Genomic DNA, 22467 nt, shown 5'->3' with positions numbered 1-22467 from the left:
AGTTTAGTCCTATTCAGTGTCTACTCGGCGCTTCTTGGCTTGTCTCTTGTATTTATTAAATGGAGCATCTCTTGTCACTGTCCAGCAATAGTCTGCAAGCATTGATGGGCTCCATTTGCCCTGATAGCGTTTCTCCATTGTTGCAATGTCCTGGTGAAATCGCTCGCCGTGCTAGTCGCTCACTGCTCCGCAGTTCGGTGGAAAAAAATCTAGATGAGAGTGCAAAAAATGTATCTTTAGTGACATGTTGCAACCAAGGCTTTTGTATGCCTTGAGGAGGTTTTCCACCAACAACCTGTAGTTGTCTGCCTTGTTGTTTCCGAGAAAATTTATTGCCACTAACTGGAAGGCTTTCCATGCCATCTTTTCCTTGCCACGCAGTGCATGGTCAAATGCATCATCTCGAAGAAGTTCACGAATCTGAGGACCAACAAAGACACCTTCCTTTATCTTAGCTTCACTTAACCTTGGAAATTTTCCACTGAGGTACTTGAAAGCTGCTTGTGTTTTGTCAATGGCCTTGACAAAGTTCTTCATCAGACCCAGCTTGATGTGTAAGGGTGGTAACAAAATATTCCTTGATTCAACAAGTGGTGGATGCTGAACACTTTTCCTCCGAGGCTCCAATGACTGTCGGAGTGGCCAATCTTTCTTGATGTAGTGGGAATCTCTTGCACGACTATCCCATTCGCAGAGAAAACAGCAGTACTTTGTGTATCCAGTCTGCAGACCAAGCAAGAGAGCAACAACCTTCAAATCGCCACAAAGCTGCCACTGATGTTGGTGATAGTTTATGCACCTCAAAAGTTGTTTCATGTTGTCATAGGTTTCCTTCATATGGACTGCATGACCAACTGGAATTGATGGCAAAACATTGCCATTATGCAGTAAAACAGCTTTAAGACTCGTCTTCGATGAATCAATGAACAGTCTCCACTCATCTGGATCGTGAACGATGTTGAGGGCTGCCATCACACCATCAATGTTGTTGCAGGCTACAAGATCACCTTCCATGAAGAAGAATGGGACAAGATCCTTTTGACGGTCACGGAACATGGAAACCCTAACATCACCTGCCAGGAGATTCCACTGCTGTAGTCTGGAGCCCAACAGCTCTGCCTTACTCTTGGGTAGTTCCAAATCCCTGACAAGGTCATTCAGTTCACCTTGTGTTATGAGGTGTGGTTGAGAGGAGGAGGATGGGAGAAAATGTGGGTCCTGTGACATTGATGGTTCAGGACCAGAAGTTTCATCCTCTTCCTCTTCTTTGTCTGACTCAAGTGAGAATGATTCTGGTGCATCAGGAACCAGCAGTCCTTCTCCGTGGGGTACTAGGCGTATAGCTGATGGAATGTTTGGATAATGCACAGTCCACTTTTTCTTCTTTGACACACCTTTCCCAACTGGAGGCACCATGCAGAAGTAACAATTGCTGGTAAGATCTGTTGGCTCTCTCCAAATCATTGGCACTGCAAAAGGCATAGATTTCCTTTTCCTGTTCAACCACTGGCGAAGATTTGTTGCACAAGTGTTGCAGCATATGTGTGGGGCCCACCTCTTGTCCTGATCTCCAATTTTGCAGCCAAAATAAAGGTGATAGGCTTTCTTAACCATAGTGGTTATACTGTGCTTTTGTGATGCAAAAGTCACTTCACCACAAACATAGCAGAAGTTATCTGCATTGTTCACACAAGTACGAGGCATCTCTGCTCACTTTGGCTAAACAGAAATGTGTCCCTTTGCAAAATCAAACACTGACAAATAAGAGAGCACGACACTGTATGATTTCTAGAGCTGATATAGGGCAATTTGTTCAGCAGAGTGATGTAAGCTTCGTTAGGATTGCATCATCCATGACTTCTAGGAATAACATGATGCAATTCATATCATGTATGACGCAATACCAGCTTCAGATTGCATCATTCATTGTTTTGCCTAAAAAGCAAGTACTGTCCAAACCCAGTCATAGATTTATTCAGAGATCCAGTCAAAGATGTATTTTAGTCATTTCTGGTTTAAATTGAGATCCCTTCCCTTTATAACTCACTTATCCTCCGCCATTCCCAAGTCAAGGGTCGTATATACTGACCCAATAGCATATCTTGAAAACTAGAGCCAATCAACAATTTTAAGCATCATTTTCATTCTCAGTGACCCAGAATTAGTAAAGTTTGACTACATTTATTTCAGAAACATTTTGGCTGTAGAGCAGTGTAATCAGCAGTCGACTCTGCACTCGTCTCGCATTGTGTAAAACAAAGCCTTCAACTTGTTCGCATGCTTGAAAATGGCCCCAAACCTAATGATGCAAGATTTCACATCTTTCATTTCTTCTGTAGCAGTAGCTGTTGACAGCACAATGTTAATCAGATGAGCAGGACAGGTAATGTGTAGCAACTCCGGGTTCTGATTGAGTTTAATCTCCTGTGCAAACTTAGCCATGGAGGAAGTCAAATCTGTGTTAGTTGTGGCCACATTGTACCAAGTTAGTTGGTACATCTCAAACATGTCAGTTACTTCTGTGTCACATCAGCACAAAATAATTCACTTTGAAATAAAAAAAACTAAAACAAAAGGCCAAGAATTGGATGGTCCAAGGCATCAGGAGACTCGTCAAAGATCAGACTAAGAATGAACTGATGGAAATGTGATGTCATCAGTTTAGATACAAGTATCGTCATTTTCTTTCAGATATTTATGAGTGAGGTTGTCTGCATTCGGAAGGGTTTTTGCTGGTGGACAGTATTGTTGCACAAAGTCACCAATAGGCTCCGCTGCAATTAACAGTGGTTGTCTGGCGAAACAGAGAACACACAAATTCATTGATACAATTATGCTGTGTCCTCTCTTTCATTAAAACCCTGGTGAAGCTCCTGATATTGAGTGCTTATTCCAAAGCTCACTTTCTTCTTTAAGCTACTTGTGTTGCTTGCTTTCGACATGCTCCTTTATTCTGTCAGCATGAGCACTGACCTCAATGCTGCAGTAATTGCAGCACAATGCATCCTCCTCACTCTGGTCTTTACTTTTCTTGAAAATTTTTAAGTACTGATTTTCTTGTTGGTATTCAGGCACAAATTTGCATTTTTGTCCCACATTTACCTTCTCTTTATCTATGGAGGATTGATTGATTACATTCAGCGCCGCACTAAACAGATGCAAAAAAAATAGGCGGTCAGTGTCTCCTTGTGAGCCAGTCGTACTGCGATATTAACATTGTTTGATTTTTTTTTTTTTTTCCTGACTTCCATCATGTGTGTTCTGTGTTTTACACTGAGAAACTGTTTCAATCTCAGAGCTGCAGGAAACAACAATCACATAAAGCATTAGTGTTTAACAAAAATAAATACCTGAAAAAAATAGAGTGGATTGATTTAAAATGGTGTAAATCAGTTAAAACTGAACTCCTTTTAATTAAAAAAAAAAAAAAAAAAAAAACCCTAGTAATTTATTGGTAAAAATTGAAAACATGGAACACTAAGAATAATCTAGCTTCTGGAAACAGAAGTGTATCCTCCTCCTCCTTATTGATTAAAACTCAGTTAAAAACTTTTACACCTTTTGCCGCACCTGACACATGTTTGTGGAGAAGCTATTATATCTGTTTCTCATGACTACATGTGGGAATTAGGAATTAGTGATGTTGCAGTCCATTGTTCAGACATTGGCCTTATTTGAGACTGTAGCATTACAGCCACCATGGAGATGGCGAGCCAGTTTTTAATTCTCTGGACTCTGCTAAATTATATGATGTTTCAACTTCAACTAAGATGGAAAGGATGCTTACTAATGTGGAATCTCTAGTCATTTGATGCTCTCCCTTTGAATAACCCTTGTGTTTATGTGATTATATAACCTACCCAAAGGGGTATGAAAAATGTACCTGACCTCCACTAACATTGAGGACTAAAACACCTAGCTAGAGTGATACCTGCACACTCTTAAAAAAGCCATTGCCCGTTGCAGTTTTGAAGTACAAAACTGCTGTGCAGTATCTAATTGTAATATTGTCCATGAACATTTTATTTATGAATAATCTTTCTTCACACAGGGTTTTGCAGAGGTTTACACTAAACTGGTGCAAACTGTGTAAAGAGTGGTTTATCTTGGATTATCTTAAATCTGTTCCTAATCAATTTAAGATACAGTATAATAAGGCTGGTTTAAACCAAAATACATTAGTGTACTTTTGCATTAGTGTAACCAAATTGGTATAAAATTGCACCGAGTATTAATTAAGAATTAGTAAACTGGTGGAGCTCTGTGTAAATAAGCCCTATTTTTTAAAAAAAGGAACTTACTACTTGGACTGACCAAATAGCAGAAAAAAGTGTTGAATATATTATGTATTGATCTTCATTGTTGTTTACTATGTAGCTGATCTAATACTACAAAAATATAGCTATTGACTAATTTCCGTGGCATTGTTGACTCATTTAATCAAACAGTATATTAACCAAATACTGTTTGCCCATCCCTGCTTATTGCAACTCTCAGTTTTGATATATCTTCTTCCCCTTCCTGGCTTCACTCAATTTCTTCTTTTTTCTTTCTTATAATAGGTGATGGTGTAACTTTTCCTGCATCATTTCAGTTTCTCTTTCCTCTGTTTATTCGCAATCCTTCCATTCCCATGTCTCTTTCCCTTTCTCCATTATAAGTTCTTCTGCCACTTCTCCTCATAGAATCTCTCTGTATACTGAACTTCTCTTTTCTAATGTATCCCAACAGTCTCTCTGTCCCCATATCACTCACACCAATACATGTACATTTAAGTCATGGGAACTTTCATACACCTATAAGGTAGAAGACTAAATTTACTAGCCAGTAACCAATTAGTATGAAAAAAGTAGATGTCCTTGTTGTCAGGGCCAGTAATCAGGTGATGAGCCAACTGTGTAGCTCAAGTTGTTGAAAAAGGGGTGGGTGCTGGGATTCTTTCTTTGACCCTGTTCAGGTGGTTCATTTTTGTGTAAACCTCTGTTTAGTATGTGTCTGATAAAATTGAAGCCCTCAGCCTTCTCTAACTTCTGGAAGAGAGAAGTACTTTCTCCTTGTTCCTCTGTGCTGCTGCATGGGCATTTCTGATGGGGTGCCTTATACTCTACTTTTCCCAGAGACTCCACTTTTGTATTCTCCTGTAGTGCTTGCCTCCTGTGTTGCTCAGAGCTTTCCAGAGCAGCAGTGAAACTGACTTGGTTCTTATCAGTTTCACAGCTGCCTACAGAGTTCTCACTAGCAGCAGTGAAAACTGAGAGGAATATGGTCTGTTCTCATTGTGTAGCAGAATGGAGAAACTTTGAGCAGGAACAAGCAGCACCAGACAGCCTGACCTGGGAAAGCTTCCTACTCCTCCAAACTGAATAGCTTTTTCAAATCCTCCTTTTCCTTACTAAGTCACAGAACATGTCTGCTGAGTTAGAACCCTCAGAGATGCAGGCTTCCTTAACTCATCTTTATAGCTTTTCACTTCAAAAAATCTAAGTTGATTTCTCTGCCTAAACAATGTCTTCGATGCAGCATATAAACTGATTTTTATGACAGTCGTATTTCTCATTTTCCATGCAAGACACATGAAATAAAAACCTAAATTATGTTGTGTCATTCAGCCAGTTCCAAAAGGATTCTACAGAAAACAGATGGATTGATGGATCATTTCACTTCTCTGAATAAAAACCTGTCTGAATGAGTTTTCTAATTTGCAAATGTTAAAGGTTGCATTTCAGATTTAAAAACTAATGGATAAAGGTTTTCAGTCTGTAAAATGTGAGATTTAGTGGTATTATTAATGTACAAGAGGACGATGACTATATGAATTGATAGATGATGTTAGCTGACTATAAATTGTTTTATTTAACAATTACATTTTAAATTAAGTGAAATGTAGGAACCTACATTTGGCAAAGAGATGTGGCACTAATGGCAGCAGTTAATAACTTAGAACTGATCCTGACATCTCTTGCTTTTGCTGTTGAAGGAGAGGAAAGTGGAATGGCGTGCGTTAAGAATAGCAGTTACTTTTGCCAGTCTGTGTTTTGAGTTTCAATTTTTTTTTTAAAGTGTTTCCTCCTAAAGGATCCCCAAATCAGGCTACTTATTTAGTTGGCTAAATATGGGTTTAGGAGCCTATTTTTTTTAAATTTGTTTTTGATTTTTAAGGGCTTATCTGAAAAAAACTGACTTGCTGTAGGTTGCCTAGAAATCAATGTAGCTACCTTGGAAGGATGAAGTTCTGAGCTCACCTTGATAACATTTGAATCTGTAGTTCCAGGGGCGCTGAGCGTGTTTCTATGCTAGCCTTTTATTATATTTTAATTCCACTATTGCAGTTACCACTATTCCAGCTATTATGTTGTGTAACCCTGGTCAGAGAGAATTCTGGTGGAAATACAGTTCTCCTTGTTCTGAAGCACTATAGTGGTAGAATGTGGGTTTTTCATCATGAATTTAATAAAAACAAACCAACCCACTTATCTAATAAACAAGCTCCAGGACTTCAGACAGCTACCAGTGAATGTTTTAATTGTAGATATTAAAGCAAGGATAAAACTAAAAGGGGTAAGACAAAGGGCTTGTCTACACCACAGGTTATGTTGGTACAATTTATGTCACTCAGGGATGTAAATAAGTTACACTGACCTAAACGCCGGTGTGTACAGCGCTATGTCGGCAGGAGAACGTCGGTGCAGCTGCACCACGGTAGCGTTTCTAGTGTAGACTAGCCCAAAGTGAGAGTCAGACAAACCTTAAAGAAGAGCATAAAAGGGAGAAACCCAGCTGCAGTAGTCCAAAACCAAACACTTGGAATGCAAGGAAATGCCTTTAGACAATCAGGGCAGCAACAGTATACTTTTGAAAAGTTTGTACTGTAGTTTAGAGAAAAGTTGGGACACCCACGTTCTCTTATCTCTAGCAGAATATGGTCTTAGCTATTCATGGACAAGTAATGAGAAATTTTTTCTTAGCCTGCTTTGCTATCTACATTATTTAAGGTTTTTTTTTGTGATACCCATTACTGAGATATCTGACGCACAAAAGTACAAAAAATTAACGGAAACTACAAAAATCCTATTCTTTCCTTCCATAAGTTTCTGGTCTTAAGTGGAGCGTGGGGGAAGCTGTACACATTTTAGTTTGCCTCCAGGCTCATACATTTTTATTCTAGGTTTCAGTCAGGAGCCATTATGAGCATCCTAAATTAAGGTTTCCATTTGACCCTTCCAATTCTCACTAATGACTTTGAGGCCCAATGTAAATGACCGAAGCTAGCAAATAAAAAACCAACAATAAAATAAATTATTTATAATATTTCATAGTATATTAGTAAATGTTGTGTAGCATTTTGAGACGGAAAAGCAGATCAGTAGTAGTAATATGAGATCTCCTTATAATGCTGTGTTATGGGAGTGGGGAGAGCCTTTTGTAAGTCTAAATAGTAAAACTAAAATGTATGAGAGCAGGCTTGAAAAATTTGCCAGAGAATTAAAACTACCAGCCCAAAGTTCAAGTCAAGGAGGAAGGTGATATGCCTGGACCTCACTGCCAATTGACCTTATTGGTATGTCTACACCACAGTTAGACTCCTGCGGCTGGCCTGTGCCAGCTGACTTGGCCTTATGGGGCTCGGACTGCAGGGCTGTTTATTTGTAATGTAGCTTCCAGGCTCAGGCTAGAAGCCCGGGCTCTAGGACCTAGTGAGGAGAGAGGGTACCAGCCCGAGCCTAGGAAAGTTCCTGCCCAAGCCTCATAAAAGCAATTCAGCTGGCATGGGCCAGCCCAGAGCTGCTGGGAATGAGGAAAGAATGCTGCGATTCCTACTGGGTTGCTGTCCTGCATCCTATACAGGGGATGTGTCTCTAGCTAGCAAGAGCTTTGCACTAGTGAGTGAATTTTTCAAGCTTTCTCTAGTATGGTAAGAGCAAAAAGCATTTAACATAGTAATAATTTTAAGTGGATTCCTTCTGACACCATAAAATGTAGTGTGTTTTTAATTTGTTAATTAAAAAGGCAATAATTGAAAATTAATCTCTTATGTTCCATGCTATTGAGCTATGTTGTAGTCCTGAAGTTTTAAGCACCATTTGCTTTGTTGTTGGTATGCTTTTTTTCTAGTCATCCTGTAGCCACAAGTCAGCATTGCATAATTACAATAAATAAAAATGCTCTAATCTGTTATAGGGAAATATTATGCTTTTGCTTACTCTATTAAAGTATTGTGCCTACTGTATTAAAGTGGCCTTCATTTAAAGAAAGTTACTCTTCACCTTGATAATACAGGGAAAATTTCCTTTCCCTTTAAGATTTTACTAATATATATATATATATATATTTTTAAAGATGATGAATGTCAATGGAAAGCCCCTTTCTACTTCATCCAAGGAGCGGATCCCCAGTTTGGACTGATGAAAGCCTGGGCAATTGGTGACTGTGACAATGGAGGTGATGAATGGGAAGAGGAGATCAAATTAACAGAGCAAGCTGTGCAAGCCATTAACCAGTTAAACCCCAAGCCTAAGTTCTTTGTACTGTGTGGTGACCTCATACATGGTATGCCAGGTAAGACTGTTAAAATGTACACTGGTAATCATATTCCCATTTTCTTTTTTAATTTTCGATGTGATATACAATTACCTTAGCTTTACAGTCAGGCATAGTATAAGATACTATATAGTATCGTGTTCTCATGGATGTGTACTTCTAAGCCCATGCTTGAAGTAGTATTCTGACCTCTCCAGTTGACTCCCTGTGCCATTCATGTATGCTAGCTCTGCCTCTCTGTTAGTAACTTCTTCCTGTGGCTTAGAGAAATTTGCTGTTAGAATGAAATATAATTTTCAAGAGGACATGTAAAAGTACTTTCACCAAAAGTATTACTTTCATAAACAGTATAGGGACTCCAGCCAGGTGACAGAGCAGTGCTGGGGAGAGAACCAAGGAATAGCCATGCATTTGAGTACCTAAAGGGAGTTGAGTTTGGGGCCTAATAGAAAATCTTCAGCGAGATATTTCTAATGCTTAATAGAACCTTCATCTTAAAAGTAATATACTCGATCTTAAAATGCCCTAATACAATTCAGAGAGTAGAATTCTAATCCATTATTGCAGGACTACGAGATCAGACTAGTGTTATATACTGAAGCAGGCTACAACAGAACATATACAAATATGGATTACAAGATTTAGCTGTTCCTTACTTTTGCAACTAGACCAGTAAATTTTCTTTACCATAACTGTTCTTTTTGTTTAAAAAGAAAAATAATTTTACTGGAAGTGTATAAATAGTTTCAAAGACTTTATGGGGGTTTTCTTATTTAAAAACCTCAACATCTTGGCAATTTTAATTAGAAGCCCTAATTGACGTTAGGGGGTTATAGGCCACAGAACTTTTTTTTTTAAATCTGTACATGGTTTTGATAATAGAAAAGCATAGGAAACCACCAAATTTAAACTTCCTAATGAAATAATCTGTTAAACTAAGCAAAATAACATAAGAGTATTGGATAGTTCAAGCAATTGATCATAGGATATGGTCTTTCATCTCTAGGTCACTTCACTGGTTTATTTAAATGCAGGCATCATTTAAAGTATTAACTCAAGCTGCTGCTGCTTACGATTTGCTGTCTCTTCCATTTTCTTGTATTTTGCTCTCACTCAGGATCACTGGTTGTTAACATTTTATGAATTGTTGATTGTGTGTTTTATTGTTATCTTTCTCCAATGCTTTGGATTAAAGGTGCTCCATAAATAAAGAGAATATGATGTAATCATAAAATACTTAATTTCAAACAAAATTATTGTTACACAGTGGTAAAAATATACAGTATGTTTGGTACTTAGGTTGTCGTATAGGATTTCCCTTCACTTTTTAAATTGAACTCCCAAATTGAACATCATAAAATCAATATAAAATTGTAAAACTTATTCTCCCTCAGAAGGGAGAAAAGACTAAAGGGTCATGATCCTACATCAATGGAGGCAAAACTCCCATGAACTTCAGTACTGCAGCAGATCACTTGCTAATCTCTCCATTGCATAAGGGATTGCCACATCTTTTAAAGAGTCTGACTTTCCCAGTACAAAATTGTAATGAGATTTTTCAACAAATATCCCCAGTTTGTTTTGTTTGTTTTGTTTGTAGTAATATTCCAAATTTCTTGCTTCCGGTATCCCCAGGTGGATGGAGGGGGGGAGGAGAGAGAGTGCACGGGAAACTCCAGAAACCAGCTATAATATTTCTGCTGCATCTGTTGGAGGACTTCCAGTCACCAAATTAAATAATGCAGTAACCTAATATAAAACTGGTATGTTGGATTTCACCTTGCATGGGTATTTCCCGAAAGTCATTAACATAAAATGTCTCTTAAGCCTCTGAAAAGAGTTTTGTCTACTCAGGACTCATGTCCATATAACAAGCTCCATCATAAGTCCTCTTGTTAAAAATTTCAGAGGGACTAAGGACTGAGTGGGCGTAAAGCCTGATCTATCCTCTCATCTCTAGACGGTGTCTGTACAGATCAGGTTCGGGCAGGACAGACTGCAGAAATATGTATGCTGTCACCCTTGTAATATTTTTTTTTTTTTTTTTTTTTTTTGGTGGGGTGGGAGTTGGATAGTGGACTTTTCCAACCAGTATTATCTGTCTAGCACAGTGATACTCAGACTGACTCTTGTGAACTGCAAGTGGCTCTTTAATGTGTCTCCTGTAGCATGTGATATTAAAACACTGTGTGATTTTTATTATTAATCAGGATGCCTTTACTATTACTTTTTTACTTACCCAATTGTAGTTGATAAATAATAATACTTGTTCAGTCATTTTGCTGTGAGAATATATACAGATATAAAAAACTAAATATTTCCCCTGTCACACTGTTTAAATATGAATATATAATACTATAGTAAATGAAATCATGAATTCACACTACTGTGGCTCTTTTGGGTAATGTTGATCGTTAATTTGACTCCTGAACCACTGAGGTCTAAGTATCACCGGTCTGGCAACTTTCATGAACATAGGGCTCTCATTTATCGTAAAACTTAAACAAATTTGTCAGAGTATGGCAAATTGTTATCAAATAGTCATCTTAGTTACAAAATATATGAATGTTAAACTGAACAGATTGTAGAGCTAAGACTACTTATGTTCTGTATAGTGTATTTGCTATGCATTGTATAAATATTGGCAGCAGCCTATTGCAATTTCCAAGTTGTAGCAGGAGAGAGCAGTTTCATTTGGCTTTTCACCTTTGTCTCATCTCTTCTTTCTGGTGTAAAGATAGCTAGTAACTATAGGTAGTACAGGTATATCTTTCTTTGATACTATGTAAATGTAAACGTAATCTTAAATCAATGAAGCAATATTCTATACATCTGCTTTATGCTTATTAGACACTTTATGGAGAGCTAAGGAAATAGTTTATTAAAGGAAAGTGTAGCTCCTACAAGAACAGCTCTTTCATTGCTTTACATTCTGTTTACATGTGTTTAAGTTTATACGAACGATTTACTGACGCTTTTTATAAATACATTTTATAGCCAGTAATTTGTCTTTCTGTCTAAACTGAAAAGAGACAAAGATGCTAAAGTAAATCATTCTTTGGCTAAGAGACTGTGTGTGCAATCTCATCACGGGCATAAACTCCGTCAATGTTCTTTGGATGTTTGCCCAAAAGGTCATTGAGACTTGCTTGAAGCAGCAAGTGGAATGGAAACACAGTCAGAAAAATATTCTATAGAAGATAAGTACAAAAAGAAGGATTCTGGTTTAATCATAAATGAATGAACATAAAAATATGGATGCCTTGGAGGAACTGAAATTTTTGGTGGGGTCTTGTATTTTTTTTCCTAACATTTTCTTTCACTTATTTGCAGTAAGCTTTTGGAATAATCTTAAATAAAAATTATTTCAAAAGGAGAATAAATGGAATAATAAATCAACTAAAAGAGAAGAAAATTTTGAAAACAAACCCAAATCCTAAAGAAGTCATAATGAAACACTTACTGAAAATGTTTTGAAAAATGTGTGTGGAAACAAGTCTGGATGGTTGATGGATATTTTATTTCTTCTTTTTTTTTTTTTTTTTAAATACAAGGCATTTTGCAATGAATCAAGCTCTTGGTTCCTTAACAACTCATTTGCTGTGCTTTCTCCACCAAAATTTCAATCCCCTGACATTAGAATTAGTTGCTACAGAGATTTTTATCTGATATTATCCTCTCTAATTTCCTTGTAATAACATTTGCTTCTAAGAAAACTTGAAAGTAGTGCAATCACATCTCTAGTTCCCTGCCAAGTTCCCTTTCTCACTTAAGGATTCAGATGGCTTCATTTGTTCCGCTTTTACCAAAGTAAAACTCTTTACCAGACTTCCTCTTCTGACACACACGAGTGTTTGTAATACACTGTTCTTTGTTTCCTTTCCGCAGTCACATGGTTTGGGTCAAGATTACAAAAAAAAAAAAAAATACCCTGTCACATGTCCATTGACTCCAGTGGCTATTGTTATGCTTGGATTTAATATTTTTTAACCACAATTAAAAATCAGAGTGACATTCTCTTGTCATTCAGAGATGCCATAATTAGACTGAAGCAAAGCTAAATCAGCAACTGATTACTGTGAAAAAAATGACCTGATTATGGAAATCATCATAGGACTACTTAAATTGGTCTGTAAGTGCTTTCACTTTGTTATGCCAAGAATTTGAAGTTGTAGAAAAACCTTCTGCAGCATTAAGGAGCAAAAGGCAAACTGCTTGAGAATTTAAGTATTTTTTGTTATGAATAATTAATTGATTTTTGATGTTTAAAAAATTACCTCCTTCCAAGTAATATGTTTCTGCGATGTATAACCATCAATAATCGGAGGTCTTAAAACTTAACTTTTAAAATTCAATCCAACAGACATTTCTATCTAAACAACGGGGAGTATACCCGCATAGCCATGGCACTGTAGTTATGCTGACATAGCTGTGTCTACACTGTGGGGTTGACATCAACTTGAAGGGCTTTTTCCAACAGTGAGGAACACCACCTCCACAAGTAACTGTAGTGCTGTCAGTGGAAATGTCGAGGTGTGGATTTTTCATAGCCCTAAGCAACTTAGATATGTCGACCTAAACTTTAAGTGTAGACCAGGCCCGGGACAGCTCATGTGTGTGAAGTTACTCAGATGCATCAAGTGTTTGGAGTATTGGCATCTAATATATTTTTGTCAGGTTTTTTTCTTTTCCTTTTAATTCTTTCTGATTTCACTATTTTTATCACCATTCAACATAAGATTATTTGGATCTACACTAATACATTTGTAGTGAAGAGGTACTGACTTCATTTCATGCTTTTCTGCAGTGGAGTTTTTCTAGTGATCTATGTCAATTTGTTTAATCATTTTAGTTCCATAATGTATTAGGAGGAAAGGCTAAAAAATGTTTCCTCAATGGACATAAATCACCAAAGGCATAAGAGGAGGCAATCCTTGATTTCAGTCTGACAGTAGTGAATTTGGCCCATTAATATTTCTAATTGATATATATCAAATTGATACGAGCTCTCTAGTTCAGTTGTGGTTTTAAACTACACTTAAGCTGACAAAAATAATGTTAATCAAAGAGTACTGCAGTTGTTTTCCCAATATGGTTTTTGCTTAAGAATGTCAGATTAAAGTTTGAATACATTTTTAGCATCCATGGATTTCATATTATTATCTATACTCTCTTGGATTGTATTTAAATTTTTCTGTGCTCAACTTCCATCTCAATCAGTTAAAAAAACAAAAAACCCTACCCATCTTAAATACATTTGTAACTAGGAGGAACACATTAAGTATGTAGAGCTTTGACTATGACTGAATTCTAAAGCACCGCAGATTTTTGGTCGAAATGATGTCAAGACCTTTAAACAGGGACTCCAAGAAGTCTCAGGATTCCAACAGCTAAGAGTGATGAATAGAATCCTGATCAACTAAGCTAGGAAGCAATCAAGCAAAACACTTGTTATCCATTACACATGCCATTAAAGGAGCTAAGTAATCAGTGCCAATGTCTCAGTATGTAGATGCTGATTAAAAGTGATTTATACTCAGAACATTATTTTGAAAAGTTTTTCTTGATTATGTAATCAGAAATAGTGTTACCAAGAATAGTTAACCTAGTATTGTGGCACTAAATCAAGAATTTTACGAAATACAGTTGCAGAATAAGGTATTACTAAAAATAACTTTTTCTACAAGCTCCTTAGATATTTATAACTAGATGTATTGTGATCACTGAAAACTTTTTTCCTAAAGACTTCTATGTGTATATTAAGTCAGCATAATTTGGTATAGCGAAAATGTTAACCTGCAAAGCACAAAAATGCCATTGATTGGATAATTTGCTTGTTTCACTGCTTTGCTGCAACTTTCTAATGATCGTATATTGAGTTCTCTAAATCTTCCTCTTTAAATTATAATTTTCATCTTTTTTTAACCCTTAGTGCAGGTCTACACTACAGCTAGGGTCGACACTCTGAGATCGATTCACTGGCGGTCGATTTAGCGGATCTAGTGAAGACCCGCCAAATCGACAACAGATCTCTCTCCAGTCGATCCCTGTACTCTACCCCTGATGAGAAGAGTAAGTCGACGGGAGAGTTTCTCCCGTCGACCCCCCCCACGGTGTAGACCGCATGGTAACTCGACCTAAGGTACATCGACTCCAGCTATGTTATTCACGTAGCTGGAGTTGCATAGCATAGGTCAACTTACAGCAGTAGTGTAGACATAGCCTTAGAAAGTTGTTTCTGCCAAATAGCATTTCCATTATTTTTATGAACTAAATTTAAACACATTATAATAATTTTAGCCTCAACATAGGTTGTCAATTTTGTATTTATTTTTTAAAATAAATACAACAGCCCTGTATTTAACTTACATTAAAAATGGTTTTTTTATTTATTTTTAAAAAAATAATTGATTTTTATCCATCCTGGTGGTCATATTATGGAAAAACCTGTACAATGCAATGGAATAAATAATATAGGACAAAATGTTGAGTCTCTGTAATGACATAGGCCTAATGATGATGTACTCTTAAATTCTCCAGGTGCAATGAGAGGTTCTGAAAATTTGGCTTAGGCTAATATCCACTGATTTCAAATCTATGTGCCTCTGTTGGAAAATCCCACTGGAACTGCATCTTTAGGTGCCTAAGTACCTTTGACTATCTGGCCCATAGCGTCCAGTGCAAAGTGAATAATAATAGGACTCTTGAATTTGATGTCTTTAGGTTTAATTTCTACTCTGGGAGTAGAAATTTTAAAATTACATCTAGATACTATTTATTAATTTCTATTATAAAATTAATAAATGTTAATATATAATGGGCAACCTTGTCAGAAGCTGACTTTTTTTGTCCACTAATGCACTTGCAGCATCCATTGTCAGCTTCAGAATATCAATGATGTTGCCCTTTTCCAGTTACGTGGACATGGTATGTATGTCTTAGTCTGCACTCAAACCTACATCCTTCACTAAGGTGGTTTGGTTGAATCCCTAAACTGTAAAAACCCCAGTTCTGGAATATAATTTTTTTGCATGGATCAGCTAGCAAAGGTGTCTTTTCTGGAACCCTGCTGCTGGACACCTAGTACCTTCTCTTCGATGTGTCTAGTTTGCATTATTAAATGGCCCAAAGAGGACTAGAATTGCCATCTAAGATGAGACGGAAGATGAAGTAAGTAAATTAATAAATAAATTGGGGATGATCTGAAAATCAGAACTGTTTAAAAGCTGAAACAGCTGAAAGGACACATTTCCATTTAGCACTCTGATCCCCTTTGCCGTTCTGTGGGAGACGACTGATGGACAGGCTGTGATGGTTCTTTGTGCTGCATTTTGATTTAACGTACGATACAGTGCTTCCCTCTTCATTTCATAATAGTAGTTTTATTTTGCCAATTGAAAATGGCTACAACAGACTAATATGTCGAATACAAAGGGCTGGATTCTTTGCTGGGGTAAATCAGCATAATTCCATTGAAGCTGAGAGGTTTACACTGATTTACACTAGCTGAGAATCTGACCCCAAATCTTTTGTACAGCTGAGTTGCCTTGAGGAAACTTGCTTACATTCTGTAACTTCCTTATGACACTACTGCTTGTTATTAACTTGATATACAGCTTGTATATAAATTGAATCTTTTAAAGTCCACTATATGATAGACTGTTAGGGCAGGTGTTTAATTGTGTTTCATGAATTGTATGGTGAGTGTAAGTACATGCTGTGACCTCTTACATGCTTCAGTTATCTCCAACTGTAAATTAGATATAGCTGTTAGAGACTAAATGAAACAAGTCTTGTCTAATAATGTTTATAATCGAAAAACAAGTAGAACCTGATTAACTTGATCTGTTAGCAATGTGATAATGGACCAATGAACAAATGTTTATGCTTTCACTGTTTTAGATCAATGCATTTGTGTTCATATGTTAATTAGAAAAAATTAAAATCACTAGAACTGGAAAGTATTATGGCACTTCAGCTTCATTGTGATTACGTATGCTAATTGATCTGGTTAAGTGAAGGAATAAATCCCTAATCTTTAATGTCTGCTCAAGTGCTGCTCAGGTCATAATGTGCTAAGTAATCTGACACTAGCATCTAGTTAGGCAAGCCCTAGTAGTAGAACTCTTCATTCTCTGCATATTTGTTCTCATTTTTAGTCTTGTATCCCTAGGTTGCTGAATTCAACCCTTTCTAATGGTCATGCTTCAACACTTTTGGGGAAAAAAATTAGCTCTGGCTGAGGTGAATTGATCATAATGAGTATAACAAACTCCCTATTGGATGGCATGGATGGTCCTGTGGTTAGGGCACAGGAGTGGTGATGGGGCAGTCAAGGTTCTTTTGCCAGCCCTACCATAGATTTCCTGTGTGGTCTGGGGTTAGAGCATGAGTCTGGGAACTGGGAGATCGGGATTCCAGTCCTGGCTCTGCTAATGACTTTAGATCAGGGATGGGCAAACTTTTTGGCCAGAGGGCCACTTTGGGGTTGCGCAACTGTATGGAGGGCCGGGTAGGGAAGGCTGTGCCTCCCCAAACAGCCTGGCCCCACCCCCTTTCTGCCCCCTCCCACTTCCCGCCCCCTGACTGCCCCCCTCAGAACCCCTGACCCATCCAACCCCCCTTGCCCCTTGTCCCCTGACCGCCTCCTCCCGGGACCCCCGCCCCCTATCCAACCCCTCTGCTTCCTGTCCCCTGACTCCCCCGGCCCCTATCCACACCCCCACCCCCGCCCCCTGACAGCCCCCCGGGACTCCCACCCCCTATCCAACTGCCCTCTGCTTCTCGTCCCCTGACTGGCCCCTCCCGGGACCCCCACCCAACCCCTCTGCTCCCTGTCCCCTGACTGCCCTGATCCCTATCCACACCCCCGCCCCTGACAGCCCCCCCCGGGATTCCCACCGCCTATCCAACCGCCCTCTGCTCCTCATCCCCTGACCACCCCCTCCCGGGACCCCCTGCCCCTAACTTCCCCCCCGGGATCCCACCCCCTATCCACATCCCTGCCCCCTTGACAGGCCCCCCAGGACTCCCACTCCCAACCCTCCCTGTTCCCCATCACCTGACCCCCCCCCCCGAACCTCTGCCCCATCCAACTGCCCCCTCCTCCCTGACTACCCCCCAGGACCTCTTGCTCCCTTACTCGCCCCCCCCCCCCCCCGCTCCCCGCCCCCTTACTAGCAGCAGGAGCTCGCAGCCGCGACACCCGACCAGAGCCAGCTGTGCTCCCCATGCTGCCCAGTGAGAGCGGCGGGCCAGAGCGTGGCCTGCGCGGTGGCGTGGCTGCGGGGGAGGGGGGGATAGCGGGGGAGGGGCTGGGGACTAGGCTCCCCAGCTGGGAGCTCAGGGGGCGGGCAGAACAGTCCCGCAGGCCGGATGTGGCCTGCGGGCTGTAGTTTGCCCACGTCTGCTTTAGATGATCCCTTTTTAATGTTTCCTCTTACTTTAGGAGACTAAACTAATTATTTGACACAGGCAGAAAATAGGAGTGTGTGAGGTGCACCAGTTGCAAAGGCCCCCGTCATTGTGAGATATACCCAGATAATTCTGGCAAGTGACCTGCACCCACATGCTGCAGAGGAAGGTGAAAAAACCCTAAGCTACTCTTGGCTCTAGTTTCTTCCCAGGAGTTCACATCACTGTGGGGGTTTTCGACTTCAAAGAAGTTTTCTCTGAGCGAGACACATGTTTCACTTTTTAAATCTACCTGCATAGGCCAATTCAATCCAGCCACATGTTTTCTTTTAAGTTACTAAATTAGAAATAAATTGAAGTCTGTTACAGTCCCATGCCTTACTCTCTTGGTATATCTGGTGGATACATTCTGGTTGCATTTTTTTTCTGTTAATAACACAGTCAAAGATTAAACTATAAGCACCGCATCAGAGGGCACTGCTGGAATGGTTAGCCCACATTTGGATGAGTGAGTTTGATCAAGAAAACATTAATTAGAATTCTTTAGCTCTCTTTCTCAGAACTAAACAAAATTGTCAGTTGTGTGTGGGCATTGATGGTGACGTGTATTTAACATAAATCTCCACTGCTGTCAAAATCCACTAATTTCCCTGAGTTATAGCATAGTATCAAATTATATATTATTATTATTTTGGCTTTATATTTAGGTTATCCTCTTATCTTTGTGTACATGTGAAATGTAATGCTTGTGCAGAGTGCTAGATTGGTACTCTAGAGAGGCTAACATCTTCTGTTTATCCACAGAAGAGATACAGCCTAAGTAACTGCTGTGCAAGCTTCGCCATGCTTTTCCCCCCAGCATGCCTCTACTGTGACCTGGAAGGCAACACCTCTACTAGTGAGAGAGTAGCTCATTCTGCACAGTCAATTCAGTTCTCTTCTGAAATTGATGATAAGGTGGATCACTGTCCACTGGAAATGTGACTAACCCCAAAGATTTAATGGACATTGGGTGATGTTTGCACTAAGAGCAATAAACTGTGGCATAGAAGGGCAATTCTTCATTTTCAAACTTTAAAAAATGCTAAATGTGTAAATAGAGTAGGAGGTTGTGCTTAGAAAAATAATAGACGTGGGTAACTTAAAATTGGAAAGGAGAGAAAAGCCTGCAACAACTGCTTAGTAGAGAGGCAGTTAGAGGTAGTTTGTGTGTGTCATTTATATATTTGTGCATGTGTTTATAGGACTGCATAGACAATTTTTTAAAAACTAATGATACCTTAGTCACTTTGCCTGTATGTTTAATTCCTTTCACAAAGCTTTGTCTATGCTTTGTCTTTTTAAAAAAATAAAAAAATAAAAATTTGTTTAATAAAAGATTGGAAGCTCTTCGGGGCAATTCCTGTGTCATGGTCTTTGTACAGCATTTAGCATGATGGGGGTCTCCAGTCCTTTGGGCATAGGTGTAATACAAATAATAATAGTAATCACATGTTGATAAACTAATATCTCTAGCATCACCTCTGCCCGCACCAATCTGAGCTGACTTAGAACTGGCAACTGCTAAGTGAAAGACTCTGTACGTGACTGTTACTGCATTTCTTTTTATAGCTGATAAATTCTTTAAATGTTCTTATTCATCTGAGCCACATTTAATCAACTTCTGTTAAAAAATTTTAATTAACTTCTAGTTTGTTTTTTAGCTCTTTTCACTTGTATTTTATAATTGCCAGAAGAAGAAACTCCCGAGAGCTGGCCATGTTACTCTTCTAGGATAGGGCTGCTTTGTGCTATTTCAGGCCTCTTAAGCAGGTCTGTTTACTGGAGAATTTCTCCCAACTAGGGGATACTCAGGCACCGTAGAGCTGATTCTACACCATTCTCCCTGTGACCCTAAGAGTGCTGACTGGCAAAAAGGGTTCAATGTCATGTAGCAGCAACTTCTGTCAGGCCTGAGAAACACACTATACCTAACATATAGTTGTCATGGTATTTATCTATAAAGAATGCAGTGTATGGTATCAAATGAGAACTTATATCACATTGGTCATCATAATCGTTGTGTGATGTATGTAGGGGTAACAATTAAAAAGTTGTATGCATGTACTAAAAATATGCTCAAGCCATATAACCAGGGAGAGTTGGTAAACAAGATTGTCCCAGAGAAAGAAATGTTGATATGCCCATCTGCCTAGGTCTCAAATGTAAATGGAGTAGGGTAAGCCAAAGTCTGTGGGAATTATATTTGCCTCTGAAGTCAACAGGAAAAGCAAATCATGTAGAGGATGGGAAAAGGAGCCAGGGTGCCAGCGTTCTGGGGAACAAACAACAATACTTTTCAGAGATTTACTGGACTAAAAGGAGAAGGGAGAAAAGACTTTTTGGTTATACATCACTGAGGGAACAAAGAGGTCAGTCTGTCTTGTATCTCTGAAGGGTGGATCTCCAGCCATGGGAGTTGGTAATAGAGGTGGCTTTAGGTGAGAAACTGCCTTACACAGGACTGTAGCTGGATAAGTTGAATTTTAGTTACTAGAAATTGTTATACTTTTGTTTTATTGTTACCATTTTCGGTTTCTATTATCTTTGCTTATCACTTTTCACTTTTAATAAAATTATTCTTGGTTTTACTATAAATTCATCTCGGGCTGTAATATTATAGGAAAGTATAAATCCTCAGCTGATAGGCTGGTATGTGTACTATCTCTTTACAGACAGCGTACTTGGTACTTTCTGATGTTGTCCAGTGATGGGATGGATGCTGCAGAAGAATCCTCTTCCGGGGGGCTCAGGGTATTGGGGTGCAATGCAAAGTAAGGGCTGGTTTGGCTAATAAACTGGGGTGGCAGGGAGTTGTCACTCAGTTTAGCACCAGCAAATCTCTCTCGCTAAGGCAGCGGCATAACAAGGTGACTTACAGTTCTGAATGCCCAGAGAAAGTGTCATACTCCCTCCTTCCCAGGTGGTGGTGGAGGTGGTGTGGCCAGGGTATCCCTGCATCCTACCAACCCCTGATGTCTGGAATTGCTCTTGCAGTGGTCAGCTGTTAGAGCTGACACAGATTAGATAGGCTGCTGTTGGTAAACCTGATGCCCAAATGACCCCAGAATCAGTAAGGTGGTAAGGTGACTTAAAGCCACCTTTTTGCCCTGCTGCCTCAGCTATAGCTGTGGATCCAGGGCCCATATGGTTTTATGTATTGCTATATCCTTTTGAAGTATTATTCATTAAGGGCCTGATGCCCATCATCTGTAAAGGAGAGATTCCCTCCCTCCTACCAAAGGATATTGGGACTTTTTATGTCATTTCCAAGATTTTAGTGTTTGAGATAGTGTAGTAGGAGAGGACCATAAGGAAACACCATAGCTTTGCAGAGCATTGCAGTAAGATTTTTAACATTTCAAATGAAATTAAGGGTATGGGGTTAACTATGCTTAAATATGTTAGGGTCACATAATTACTGTATGATTTCCTTTATTCAAGTCTAAAAGTTAGGAAAATATCTTTGATAATTGCCATATGCATTAAGTAAATTGACTTTCTGGTGGAATGTACATTTTGCTTGCTTTCATTTGCTATTGTGTGCTTTCTCTGTGTGTTCTTCTGTTTACATACCTGCCAAGATATCTTTCAGATCCTTAGCATGCTAAATGCAATGAGTATGATCAGCCCAGTAAAATGACAGAAATTGATATTTCTTCAGACACAAAAACTAGTTGTAGTTTTAGAGAACAGAGGGGCAGCTGGGGAGAATTAAGCTGAAACTGTCAAGTTTAAATAAGCTGCCGAATTCTGGACAGGATAGTAATAGAAAACATGAGGGATTGTTATCAACCATGACATCTTATTAAAACGTGCAGTGGGATGTTCTGCACTGATCAGATATCAAGTTAGAATTTGAGTTATGAAAGGATGTTTTTCAACAAAGCAAAGCAAAATCTACATTTTAAAATATTTTTCTGAATAGTTATCAATGTTATCACTTTTAAAATATCGCCATTCTTCTGCTTGACCTGTCAGTATCTTATTCTTTATTTTTCCCCACCTGTTTGGTCCCAGACAACTCAGCATGGAATCTGTTCAATCCACTGATGCCATCCAAAGCCTATACCATGGGGACTTGCTCTATTTTGGGATAAGGACTTAAGACATAGGGTTGGTCATGAGTGGGTTACTCTAGTTTTCAACCACATATTCTTTCTATAAAAATAACAGGAGTACTTGTGGCACCTTAGAGACTAACAAATTTATTAGAGCATAAGCTTTCGTGGGCTACAACCCACTTCTTCGGATGCATATAGAGTGAAACATATATTGAGGAGATATATATACACACATACAGACAGCATGAACAGGTGGGAGTTGTCTTACCAAGTCTGAGACTTGGTAAGACAACTCCCACCTGTTCATGCTGTCTGTATGTGTGTATATATATCTCCTCAATATATGTCTGAGACTTGGTAAGACAACTCCCACCTGTTCATGCTCTCTGTATGTGTGTATATATATCTCCTC

At 38.9% G+C, this 22467-nt stretch overlaps 1 protein-coding gene across 1 annotated transcript in view; it reads left to right on the top strand.

The window, feature by feature from the left end:
• CPPED1 (calcineurin like phosphoesterase domain containing 1) overlaps positions 1–22467 on the top strand; it is an 88420-nt gene that overhangs the window by 13721 nt on the left and 52232 nt on the right. The window contains exon 2 of the mRNA XM_065412423.1: positions 8338–8556. Coding sequence (XP_065268495.1) covers positions 8338–8556 — 219 coding nt within the window. The remainder of the gene's footprint in view (positions 1–8337; positions 8557–22467) is intronic.

This window comes from Emys orbicularis, chromosome 10 (assembly GCF_028017835.1).
Source record: "Emys orbicularis isolate rEmyOrb1 chromosome 10, rEmyOrb1.hap1, whole genome shotgun sequence".
NCBI classification, from domain to species: Eukaryota; Metazoa; Chordata; order Testudines; family Emydidae; genus Emys; species Emys orbicularis.
This window is presented reverse-complemented; position numbering and strand designations above follow the sequence as displayed.